The 13,406-nt window shown below is 43.7% G+C and overlaps 1 protein-coding gene across 3 annotated transcripts in view; it reads right to left on the bottom strand.

The window, feature by feature from the left end:
- Positions 1-13,406, bottom strand: part of LOC149370516 (MAM and LDL-receptor class A domain-containing protein 1-like) — a 197,706-nt gene that overhangs the window by 66,233 nt on the left and 118,067 nt on the right. For all 3 annotated transcript variants that reach the window (XR_016285828.1, XM_089562058.1, XM_089562069.1), the window contains 3 exons: positions 10,440-10,682; positions 8,642-8,773; positions 6,864-7,009 (listed from right to left, as the gene is read on the bottom strand). Coding sequence is in view for 2 of the 3 variants with exons in the window: in XM_089562058.1 (XP_089418184.1) it covers positions 6,864-7,009; positions 8,642-8,773; positions 10,440-10,682 (521 nt within the window). In the remaining variant the exon portion in view is untranslated. The remainder of the gene's footprint in view (positions 1-6,863; positions 7,010-8,641; positions 8,774-10,439; positions 10,683-13,406) is intronic.

The raw sequence follows: 13,406 nt of genomic DNA on the forward strand, positions 1-13,406 counted from the left end.
TCAGTAACATCATGGTCCTCAACCTGGCTTATGCAACTTAATCATTCAAAAACTAAATTAATGTCTTTTACTAACCGAATGTCTTGAATTCAAACAGCATACTCTTTAAATAATAGCTCACTCGAGCTAGTCAGCACGTATAAGTACTTAGGACTTCACCTTCATTCAGACTTAGCATGGAACCACCATATTAACCTTATGCTTGCATCTGCTAATCGGTCATTAGGTCTCTTAAAACAAGCTAAATCATGCTCCTCCTCACCTCCGTGCCCATGCCTATACCACTCTAATTCGACCTAAAATTGAATATGCCTCGGCTATTTGGGACCCTTACCAATCTTACCTAATAAATAACATTGAATCATTGCAGAACCGCGCCGTTCGTTTTATTTATTCCGATTATTCACGAAACACCAGCATCACAGCCTTAAAGAAACGTGCAGGTCTCCAGGATTTATGTCTCCACCGCAAAATTGCACGACTATCACTTTTTCATAAACTTTATCATCATCCATCACTTCATAACGACTTTTTTTCTTTGCCTCCTTCGATTTTTAAAGTTAGGCGTTTCACGTGCAGAACATTGAACTATGCGCATTCATTCTGTCCACGCACAATATCTGACTGGAACACTCTGCCTTCACATATCGCAACCACCACTGATCCTGATAAATATTTTAAACTTATATCTTCAATAACTACTGCTTAACTCTTCCCATACATTGTTATTTTATTTGTTCATGGCTTCCTTTTTTTTGCAGGGTATGTTACTAAAATGATTCATTGCATTAGTGTTCTGTTTGTATAATTGTAATACTGCAGTAATCTTCGTTCTTTGCCGCGCTGCCATTCTTTTGATTCTTTTGCTTACTTATGTCATGCAAAGTGTCTTATTTGTGCTTTTGTTGTTTGTTTTATATTTGTGGTTTTGTTTTATTCTGTTCAATTGCCTGTGCCCCCCCCCCTCCTATGTAATACCCTCTCGAGGACGTTTAGGGGTATTCTGTATAAATAAATAAATAAATAAATAAATAAATAAATAAATAAATAAATAAATTCGCACAATCCCACTTAATATCTCTGAACTGGAAGTGTCTGTCTGGGTGCCTTTTCGGAACTGTTGTCTCAAAAGGGGTGCTAAATCGAATATTGTTAACAAATGAATGTGCTTCCTCCTCTGCGAAAGCCGATTCGTACATGATGTGTAGTCTGGAATGTGACGACAAGTGAGGGTGAATGCAAGGTGTTTATACTGTGTTGTCTGATGCGCTTGGACTAACTCATCTAGCGTACGCAGAAATTAGCAACGCTCGCTTTCTCACAATTCGACGCTATTTTAGAGCGCAGCTCTTTGGCGTCCGTTCCTGGGTTTCGCGTCGGCGTCGGCGTCGGCCTCGTAACCAGCTCCGCCCCCAATGCCACGCTTTTCAATTGGTCGAAATGCTCGTGACGTCACAGTGCGCGAATTTCAAATGGGGCCAATTGTACTTTGGCTAGTAACCATGCAACCAATCAAAGGGATCGTATAGTGACGCTGCAACTAAGTTGGACTGAGTTTAGTTAATTGCTTAATTAATCAATTAGCCTAATTAATATAGAGGAGAATGAAGAGGTCAGAAGAAAAGAAAAGAAAGACGCGCGCCGCAGCGACAACAGCGTGAGCGGAAGGAGACGCTGCTGAAAAAAAACAGATAAGTACGAAGCCGCGTTCCCTCCACCACCACGCACTTCCCCACTCAGTAAGACGTTGCTCGTTTCATATACGTTGTGTCGAACATCCTAGACAGTTCCAACAATTGACAGGTTAATGACAGAACACGATGGATAGAAATACAATAATATAAATATGAAATAGCCTAATTAACCTTTCTAGTTAGACCGCATAAATCAATAAAACCGAGAACGAAATTGGTCGAGTTGGGGAATCGAACCAGGGTCTCCGGAGTGCGATACGAGCACGCTAGCCACTCCGTAATGCCAGCTGAATGGTTTGGAATGAACAAAGGCGCGTCTAGCTAATACGGCGTCTTCGTTCACTCCCATCTTCCCCCTTTCCCTTACGGCGAGGTGCAGGTGTCCACCCAGATATGCGAGAGAGATACATTTCCTTTCCTCAAAAAATGAATTTACTGTCCAGCAAGGCGTACAGCCGAATTGGCGATGGCGTTCTGTGGACTCCCTGGCAGCGTTGCAAGACGCTGTCGCGTTCCACTCTTACAGGCGAAGCTTAACATGTTAACCACACATCAGTAACACACGCAGACAGCCAATGGACGCGTCATTCGCTGGCAGCACTTGATTCATCATTCATAACCACATTCTTAACGTACGCTCCCTTGCCGCACATGCCAAGGACGTACACCACGATCACATTCTGCGCCATTCCTCTGTACTTTGCTTTGCTGAAACCTGGATGGATCCCGAAGAGCCTCTCGAAATCATACATTTCCTATACTGCTGTGCTGCTCGCAGAAACCACAACAGAGCGGCGGGAGTCGCTATCTACTTGCGCACAGGTCTCTCTGCAATACCAGTCGAAATGTTTGGCACGTCACATGAAGTTGGCGAACTGTGCGCCGCAAAGTTGCCCAACGGCTTGCTGGTAGTAGCTGCCTACTTCGCCCCTACCGCACTCACGAAAGACGTCGTGCACTTCCTGCAACTCGCATTAACCGTCCATCGATCCACACCGATGTTAGTAGTGGGGGACTTTAATGTTGACATAAAGACACACAGCAATTTCCTAACACTTATGCGGGAGAACATCCCGTTCCTCTCGCTCGTAACGCGTCCCACGGCTGTGACAACCTCGCGAGGCACTTGTATAAATCTCGTCTTTGAGAATCAAGCATTGGTGTACCAAGTCGAACATATATCAGTCTATTTCTCCGACCACAAAGCTTCCTTCATGACTGTCAAGAACTGTTAGTGGAGTCTTTGTTAAAGGAATACGTGTGAAAAATAAAAAAAAATTCTGTGATAGCGCATACATGTGTTGCTCGATTTCTTTGCCTCAATCTATCGAAAAGGTGAAACAGCTTATTTGCTGCGCTCAAATTTCGCATTAGGAAGTAACGTAATCGTCGGTAATTTTTTTTTTCCAATACGCAGCGAAAATATGGGGGGGAGGGGGGGGGGGGGCGTGCAAAACGACGGCAGCGCCACACAGCGGTGTCTATTAAAGGCGCCTCACGTGCTACGCTTCCGGCAGTGAAAACAGTGCGCGCACAGGGAATCGTAAACCGTGAGTGTCCGCAATCTGCGAACTTCTTCGGCCTTCATTCCTGCCTTTGTTTTCTCTGCACCCAATCTTCTAATATCTGGCATCAACTACTCGAACGTTGTTTTCGAAAAACGTAAAATAGGTAAACATAAGAGAGCGCGGAAATAGTTCCAGATCCCTCCGTCGCAGCAAACGAACAAGTTTAACTCAATGTAAGCCACCGCTCCCCTACCTCAACCAGTGACCACACCCTCTCTGTAGGCCACGGGAGCTGGGCTCATGCAGTCCTCCTTACCACGAAAGCCACATTCTTACTAGTGGTGAGGACTGGGAACGTAGGTGCGCCAGCATACCCTCCTTGACATTATGTACATTGGCTAGCAGATAAGCCGAGTGCGTACATTTTCCATTGATGCCGTTTGCTATAAAGGGAGTCTCATGGCTGTCTAACTACGGAAATTAATTAGTTTATCACTATTCGTCGGCTTGCATAAAATGACAGTAGCCGTGATAAACACTGAAACTCTGGTCGCATGTGGTAGATGCGGGGTTCGATCTCCAGTGCAGCTGCGTACCCATGGGTGATACAGTGGGTACAAGCTTTCCCCTGGCCTGGTGCTAGGCTACTTTAGGGAGGAATGCTTTCCAATTAGGGTATTTTACGGCACCTTTAGCAGACGAAAACACCCTGTTTCGCGGTGCCTTTTGGCCACAGATGCCCTTGCGCCATATACAGGGTGTCGCAGCTAAACTTAAGCCAGGGTTTAAACATATGCCGAGGCCCTCTAACTCAACGGGACTGAATAGATGTTGCTTCTCATAGTATGGAGAAAGTCATACTATATTTTTATTCTGTTAAGTGCATAGTTAGCCGTGAGTAATGAACCAAATTCGCTAGCAACGAAGTTAAGAGAAAAAAACCCAATCAGAAAGTTGTAGACCGATCCATGAAACGTCCAATTGCCCAGTTTCTAACCTTTCGTCTATTACGTATGTTTTTTGCGCTCACTGCAGACGCCCGCGAAATGCGGAGAATACCACGTGCCATGCCCGCTTACGCGCCGCGATTGCACTGCTCTGAAATATGCTGTCTATAATCGAACAGATCATTTAGCCCGGAGAGGTTGCGCTTGAAAGATGACAGGGCAGCGACGCAGAAGCTGGCTGTCCATTTATGCCAGTGCGAGCGATAAGGGGTGCGTCTGCTTGTCGCCTTCTTGAAACGCAGTAAATGGCTCAGCCAGCGCCTGCGTCGCTGCCCTGTCATCTTTCAAGCGTCAGCACGCCAGGCTAAATAGGCAGTTTTAGCTGAGCGTTTCTACGGCCAGCGGGGCGGAGCGGGCGAGCGGATACACCAGCGGAGAGGCGCGCGAGAAAAGAGTTTTAGCCGGGCGGATCGCCCGTCTTCTCGAGCGGACTAGAGTCGCTCATCGAGGCACCCTAGAGTCGCTTGTTCTGCTGCTCCACCTATCGGTCACAATTCGAGTTAGACTGAAAGGAATATAAATTATGCCTGTTAATAATGCGCTGAAACTGCTTAAGAAAGGTAGATTCTGTGTTCTTAGTTAATTATTTGGTAAGTGTTGCGTTCTAGCCTCCATGCGCGCTGCCCATCGCTCCGCTGGAGAGGGCTTCCAAGCGGGCCTAAGCTTCGCTCCGTAAAAACGCTGGCCGGCTAAGCGACGTGCGCATGCGCAGTGGTGTCTGCGCTCGTCCACTCCTCTCCGCTGACTGTAAAAACGCTACGCTAGAACTGCTAGAACTGTCTAATGAACGGCTAGTTTGTACGCAGAACGTTCGAGAGCACTAATCGCGGCTAGCAAGTGGGTGTGTCTCGTTGTAGCTCTTTTTATCTAGTGGTCATCTGCTGTGAGCGGAAAAAAAAACTAATACGTAATAGATAGAGGGATAGACACTGTTCTGTCGGACGCTTGAGCACCGCTCTACAGCTTCCTCTTTTGAACTTTTCGCCTAACTTCGTTGCATGCGAGGTTTATTAAATAATTTATGCTAATTACGCAAGTAAACAGAATACAAAAGTTAACTGACTTGCTCCACACAATAGCCACGCAATATGCATTTGGCCGCATCATTTTATAATGCGTCGGCATATTTTTAAACCGTGGATAAAGTTAGCTAGAACACCCAGGAGAAATGTCCCAGCAGTGGGCACTTGTTATTCCCATCTTGCGTCATCAACGGCTACATCGAATAAAATTCGTTAATCTCATCTCTTTCTCTATCAGCTGGGGCGTTCGTTTCCCGAGTCTTCAAATCCATTCTAATACCTGAACAGTGCTGTGTTCGGTTGTCTACCCAGGGCAAGCCCATTTCTTCCTTTTCATTTACACTGGGTTATTATTTTATTTTATTCATACTGACAGTCTAAGCCAGGACAGGAGTTGCAAGATGTATACAATAAAACTTATAACACATTTTAAAAAGGAAAAATAAGGGAAATTCAATAAAACTGTGCCATTCACTGGTGCTTGCAGTTTTAACATACAGGATGCACAATACACAGTGCTTCACAAGCAAATAGCTATAGACTTTTAATAAATATAGAAGAGTAATAAATCACGATTCAACAAGTGCGCGGATAACTAGTGTTGGTTACAGCATACTTGAAAATTATCATACCGCTAGCAAGTACTTTGCCAAACCACTTTCAAACGGTACTGGTTCTGTAACGAAGACAATTTCATTTGGCAGCTTGTTCCACTCGTCCATAGACTGAACTAAAAAAGAATACTTGAAGAAATCGGTTCTCTAGTTTAGTGGTTTGATCTCTTTTTAATGTTTCGTTCTTTACGGAGAAATAACATCTCATGAGATGTGTTTCATAGTATCTACATAATAGTTGCCATTCAGGACATGAAAAAAAGAATACCAGTCTACGGTATTTCATGCTTTGATGCTATGTAGCGACCCGACATTAATTCGACCATTTTTTTCCAATGCACGATATTCACTGTATGTGGATGTTACCGTTACTAATTCGCCATAGTGATAGCACTACTGTACCACAACTTCACAGGGCACATCTCTTGGGCCGCAAAACTTAGGGATTAGGAACACCGACACAGTCGTGTTTACCAGCCTTCAGTCGTCGTTACCATCATCATCATCAACATTAGCCTGATGCTGATTTCTTTCCTGTCTTCTACAATTTTCCTTGAAGTTTGAGCTTCGGCAGCGTGAGAAAATTACAGTGAATACCCAGCGCAAAAGCTGCTAAGAGTAATAGTCGCCGAGTAAACCTTTTCCTCAGTAGTTCTGCAGCGCAGCGAAACGTTGCAAAGACGAATGAAAACTTTTTCCAGCCCCCTCCCTCTTCTTTTGTGGTGAACAGTAACAACTGTAAGCATGCTGATTTTCACCCCAACTCGTCTCGCTGTCTAATAGCGTTCACGTCAATTTCATCGCCAGTACAGACACAATATTGAGAATGTCCATTCTCTGCCCTAGATGCGCTTTCAGACTCAAACCTTCGTCAATAACACTAGATAGAGCTGTAAAGTACTCGCGGCTGTTTTCTTTTCTCTCGTACTAGTTTGATGCCGGTGGTCAAACGGTTTAGCACGGATATTATCACCATACGGCCATCATTGCTACAAAAAAAAATTCTTTCACGACTTACACTGACAGCCCCGGTATACCGTCCTACATCCACAATAGCTTCATTCCAGACACCTTCATCCGGCATCTTGGTCAAAGCATTTAGAGTCCAAACCGGAAACGTGTAGCCAGCGACATGCATATCCAGGTCAACGTTGGCGGAAGATCCTGCGAGTGAAAAAAGAAAACAAAAAACTTAAGAAATTCGAAAAAATTAGTTGCGATGCGATACGCTGGGCAGAGTTCTTGTTGTATTGAGCCTGTGCGTTAGTATGCGCCTGTTATGCGTGCGTTGTGCTACCGAAGACAAGGTACTACATTCACAGCCGCCAACAAAACAGGAGCAATGCTTTTATAAACCGGTGTGCATTACGCAGGCAAACGCTACTGCAGCGCAATGGATAGTCGATTTCATATGGCTGGAATATCGTTATATTTCGCCTAATTCGCCAGCAAAAATAAATTTCCGAGTTGTTTGTTATTAACTTTAGTACAGCTTCTGAAATGCAAATCTTTATTACGTGTTGAAGGGGGCACGCTTCAGTAGCTTTTAGGAAAACAACTTTGATGTCGGTTCCAAAGGTAGTGGGCGTGACAGCCGCCAGAATAGCTTAAGATTTGCGAGATCCATCGTTATCTTCTTTCTCATTCTCTTATGCTACCATTAGCCTGACCTCAGGGATCAAGGCGCGCCATGTTGAATCTGATGCTGCATCAGAACTAGAGCTTTGAGCAGGGGAGGAGTAAAAGTCTCAAAGGAGCCACCGAAGATAAATTTGCCGCAACGAACGCTCGAATATACTTCGTTGCATTTGTTTCGACTAGTAATCTTAAAGGCTACAAATGCATCTCTAAGTAGAATGCGAACTACGCAGTGCCTGTTTTTGCGGGTACTGCTAGGGAGCGCAACCCTGCTACAGAGACTCACAGTTAACAGGACTTACTCTGCGTTCGTACTACCGCCAGTTTATCTCATGAGTTACCCCTGGTTTTAGACCATTTAATCACGCTGTTCTCTGAGAACAGCACAGCTTTGTTCAATTTTCTAAACATACGCACAGCTTTTATTCTTGTATAGACAAAGAAGAAGCGTTAGTGGTTACTTTAATTACTTATAGAGCGTTAACTGGTTGTAGATAAACGTGAGGTCAATGAATTCGAGCAGCTGGTCAAGAGTTTACAATTTTAAAGCAAGACGTGGCCAGCCACTAGATGGTGCACGCCGAGAAGTACCTTTACCATTTACTTTATGTACCTTACAACAGACAGGGAAATGAGTCAGAGCTCACAGGTGTGATCTACAAATAGTCAGCAGTACGGCCCATGCCCCAAATTGAGACCATCTTATACTGTATGAAACCTTGGGTTAAATTTGCCGCTAGTTTTCAAAGCCTCTGACTAGCTCACCACTTTATTCATGCTAAACTTGTTCAAAGAGGGAGGGATAGTTGATTTTTGTGTTCGTGTTTTGGAAATGTAAAAAGGGCCGCTGACTTTGCTTTGAGGGGAACGACATCGTGAGACACGTGTCGCAGACACGTGTCGCAGCCACTCGCAGCGCTTGTGACCATTTTAAGTGAATAGTTTGTACAGATTTATTTATTATATTTGCGATTATTAGAACCCAGCATCATCTTGTATGCAGCAATAAAGAACATCGAAGAAACGAGAACGAATGCAGTAGTAACTTCGAAGCTTCCTAGAAAAAATATTCTGTGTGTACGGCTGTTGTCTGGCATATTGTTCTTATCTTTTTGTCATATTGCAGTAGTGGTATGAAAGACAAGAGGAGGCGCTCACCATTCTGGATGTAGTTATACCAGAAGTGTAGTGTGCAAAATTTGCTGGTGTTTCTGATTCTCGGTGACGCTATGGTGGCGCGGCCAGTTCTTCGAGATGCTGTAACGTTGGTATAAAGGAGCAAGTAGTGGCCTGAAAAGTGCAAAACGGAAGGTTTATTAGCTATTTTTTCGTGGCCTAATGGTCATTCCTGTTGTATCTAAGCTGAGCAGGGTAGTAAATTTTTTCGAGGACGATAACGCTATCATTTAACGTGTAAAGTCGTGCAGAAAACGCTAATGAGGCCTATAAAGAAGAAACGATCATGTGAATGCACTCCATTTCTGAGGGCTGCGATATTCTTTGTCAAAAACAGTTTGACTGATGTACCATCACGCCCTCAGCGAAAACCTTCAGTTTTAAGCAAGACCAACTCTTTATAGTCTCAGTTGTGCTGCCACTAAACAGCAGGCTATTGCGGGTTGCGATGAGCTTCCATCCTATGCAGTTCTTTAAATGAACTTCAAAACACATAGTGTGGAGTGGATACTGATCAAGTTAAAAATTTTGAGTGGGATAGAATCTGTTTATTCTTGTGAAACCAAAGCCTTCTAACTACACAAATTGGTGTAAATCTCATGTACTTGCGGTGACTTGGAGGCAAATATTTTTTCCACTGGCTCAGTAGTGGAAAAGATAATTGCCACCACTCGTTCTCAACAAACTTATTCAAACACTCAGCACATGATAAAACAATATATTGAAGGTGAAGTGCGGCTAATAAATTAAAATATTGAAAAAAAAACGAACACAAACTTTTCTGTGGTGAGCAAAAGTGCCATACTCGTTTTTTAGGTGATAGGTAGCTTTGCATTGCTCGAATTGACAAATGCTTAAGGTTGTCGTAATGGATTCAATTGTTTCAATGTGAAAAGCAAATATATTTTCTAGAGCGTGTGTTCGTAGGCTGAAAGATGCAGTCTTGCTTTCCAGATGTAGGTGGTAGTAAAAAAATGCAGTCATTAGAAAATACAAATCGAAGTGTGGAGTGACATTCTGGCTTGTGATACCTTTCGAAATTCGAGTTCATGTAGAACTTACACGTCGCAAAAAATCTAATAGGGACCATTTCTGTGCAGAACTCACATTCTAGCTTGATAATCGGCACGAGAGCGTCGCAGTCGAATTCGAAGACACGTTGAATGCACAACATATCTGAAGCCGTAAATTTAACTTCAGCGAAGAGCTGTTTTTAAATGCAATTTTACTACAAAAGGACTTTCTAGCGATATTTAGGGCCTGAAACTTTGACATTACGAGAGTTTTAAGTGACCCATAAATTCTTCGCTTTTTCAAGAAGATTCAGAGGAGTTTCTAACACAGAACATTTAACGAATCTACGCATCGGTGAGTGGACGCATCGTTAGGGCATGCCTTTATTAATGAACATGGAAATCGCCTGAATAATTATTCCTTTAGTAATGGAATGAAATGCTATCTTATGCTGAAAGAAATATAAAATTTTTCGGCAAAGAATGTACTGGAGTTGCTTATACGCTGAAAAAAGTAGCATTTTTTGGAACATTATGAACGCTGTAGCGCGTAAGCTAGAGTCCGCAGATATGGCTTATAGTTTTTGTATAAGTCTCTCTACTAAGCGTGGTTGCGAAGCCCCTCTAATTCTTAAGCGAACAGTTGATGAAAGCTGCCTGAAAACCAAGTTACCTTTGTCCCTAATCTATGCACATTAAAACCTTTTTTTCCTTTTTTGAACAACATTTATGTTTTCGTGCCTAGTTCTACTCCACAGCAGGCTTACCACTCCGTTGACCTTGAGCCCCCGTTGGAGGTGACGCTGGGACGTCTCCTATACGCTCTCTGCGCCACGCACTGATGAACTTGTTGAGGGGGGCGTCCAGCCTCCAGCCACAGGAGCCCTCGCTAAAGTCGCATTCTCCGCAGTCTCGTTCATCGGTGCCGTCGTCGCAATCTCGCACAAAGTCGCATACCCGGTCGAAAGTGACGGTCTTGTTGCCGCATATAATCGCTGCCGTCGTCCTCGCTGTGCAGATATCATTTACACAGAAAAAAAATTGGAGAACATTGAAGCTCCGCCTTAAGGCTATGGTGCGATTGCGTCAATGGGTCCATATCGTGGCCTGGGGTCCTCTTTGCATATCACTTCGCAAACAAGTGTACTATTTTTTATTTTACTTTATGTCTTTTTAAACCTTTTACCTACGTCTTATTATTTTATTTGCAACAAGCCGCACAAAAACTTCTTTTATCAGCTTGAACGAGCGTTCCTAAGTAGTCGAGGGTTACAGCGCCCGGCTCACTGCTGAAGAGGCAACGGTTCGAGTCCCAGCTGGACCATTTTTCCGTAAAGCGCAATTGGTTTTCTTTCTTCACAGGCAAGGTTTAATGGTTTTATAATGATGTCACGACCCTGTAGAGCAACGAGGAAGTGCTCCGTGACGTCATCACTGTTACACTACGTGATCGTTGCGAGGTATTTGAATTACACGCGCGAGGTCATCTGGTTGTGACGCCAAAACACTTCTACAGCCCTGATTTCCCTGTTATGCTAACGTACACAACTCTGGCGAGTTCTCTGCTCAACGGCACCCTTAACCCTCTCGCGTTAATGATTCGCATACGGGAATAGATGCGATGAGAACCGATGCATATATCCAATGAAATAATTGAGGTAGTTAACAGCTTTAAAATACTAGGAGTAATTTCTACAGAGAGCCTGTCTTAGCATGAGCGTCCATGGTAGAGAGAGGGTGTGGTAGATGGTCCTTGGCGATCACAAAATGAACAAGGGAGGGGAAAACCTCTGGTTGCTTGGGCCAACGTTTCGACAAGGGGACTTGTCTTGTTAGCTGTATTCAACGTAACTATAGGAAAGGAGTGGAATACTTTGTAAAGATTGCTCATTCTTTCCTCAACAAGTAAAGCTTATGATATATAAGGGTTTACTTCAATCGCATATTCTTTATTGTCACCTTGTTTTTTTTTTTTATTCAAGAAAATTTAGACAACACAGTGCCTTAGTGCAGAGGGCAAAAGGTGAAAATCAACCAAAATCAATTCGAGCACCACTCCAGCACAAAATATTAATATGATTCTTACATTACCAAGAAAGGCCATGAGAAAAACTGCTGGAGTTCCTTATTTTAGCCTTAAAGACTTGGTATTTACACGACTTCACACCTTTTAAAGTAAGTAGCTTTCTTAAATTTCGCCTCTTGATTTCCCCAAGTTGCCCGTAAAAGTTCTATTAATTGTTTATTACAGCTCGCAGGTTGCATCAAATATACCAACTTTTGTAAGACGCGTTCACCTGAAACGTGGCACGTACCTCCCGACGTACCAACTATGGCCTCAGATTGCTCAAGTAAACATTACCATCGCAACTAAACATATTGGAGCAGAAAGGGCTCATGCATGAAGGACTGTCATTTCATGCTGCATTCAATACGCTGTCCGTTTTGTGAACATTCCCTATGCCTGCTTTCCCTGCAACCCATTGTTGTATTGTTTGTTTATCATAAATAGCTGATTTGTTCTTGGTGTGTAGGTTGTTCTATATTAAGTTCAAAGGAATATTACAAACCAATCTGGTTTCTCTTTTTTGTATGTAACAGTATTCTCTTGCGTAATATTTGTTCACGACATTTCTACTTTTTGCTATGTGTGATGCCAGAGCTTTTATATTTTGTTTGTTTACTTTCTTGTCTTGCATACAACACATACAACAGCAGTTGACGCACAGAGATGACTGCCAACTTTAGGGACTAAGGCCTCGTCAAGCTGCTCCTCGCATAGCTTTTTTACTAGCTACCTTTCTGCTTGTAAAGAAAGTAAATAAACTTCCAACTGCATGGTTGAAAAACAGCGCACAAAAGACTAGAAACAAGAGTAAAGGCAACGACAGGACAAGCGCTGAGGGTATGAGGACTCTTGTCTCTAGTCTTTTGTGCGCTGTTTTTCAACTATGAACCCATACCAACTCGCCCAGCTTAACGTTCTACTAAGTCATGTTCGAACTTCAGATACCCTCATTCTTGAATTTCCTCCCTGACACTCCCAATTAAATAATTGGCGCTCCCTCGCCCTAACTTTGTAAAATTTCCTCGCTCCAATGCTAATCTTCACTTCATAAAATTTGGTGGTCCTGCTCTCTCGCCCTCAACCTCACTTTGGCAGCCCTCCCATACCCTCACCCTCCCAACCAGCGGTTTGGCGCTTCGGTCATTTTTCTTATGGCGATATGTGCCGTTGTTACTGAATCACAACAGGAGCAAGCTATTGTTCATTCCATCCGGTTTCGGCTGTATCGAGCCGTGTGGCTCTTTTAGGCTTCGAACTCTGAAGTTATCAGTTGCCGATAATGATCACATTAAAAGCAGAGGGACTATACACATGCTGTAGCCGATCACTGACAACAGCCGGATCAGTCTGGTGCTCCTCCTGGCAGCGATTAAAATGAGCTTGTTCATGAAATCGAGGCCGTGAAAAGCGCAGCAAAGCTTCTCACGACGTGCTAAAGAACCAATCAAAGCATGAGAGCTGAATCCAGGCTCACCTACCGACAGAGGACAACGCCTGCTGTTCCCCAGCCGAAACCATCTTCCAGCCCTAAGACTCCTCGTGGAGTACTTCGATATTACCGGTTTGACTTCGATTTCGAGAGTCAGCCTACGGTCAGCAACCCTGCAGGCCCCGAACTGACTGCCCCCCTACTACCCTACTACCCCCATCCCCTTGCCCCGATGCC

Source organism: Amblyomma mixtum, chromosome 1 (assembly GCF_055824585.1).
Source record: "Amblyomma mixtum isolate Tamu chromosome 1, ASM5582458v1, whole genome shotgun sequence".
In the NCBI taxonomy this organism is placed as follows: domain Eukaryota; kingdom Metazoa; phylum Arthropoda; class Arachnida; order Ixodida; family Ixodidae; genus Amblyomma; species Amblyomma mixtum.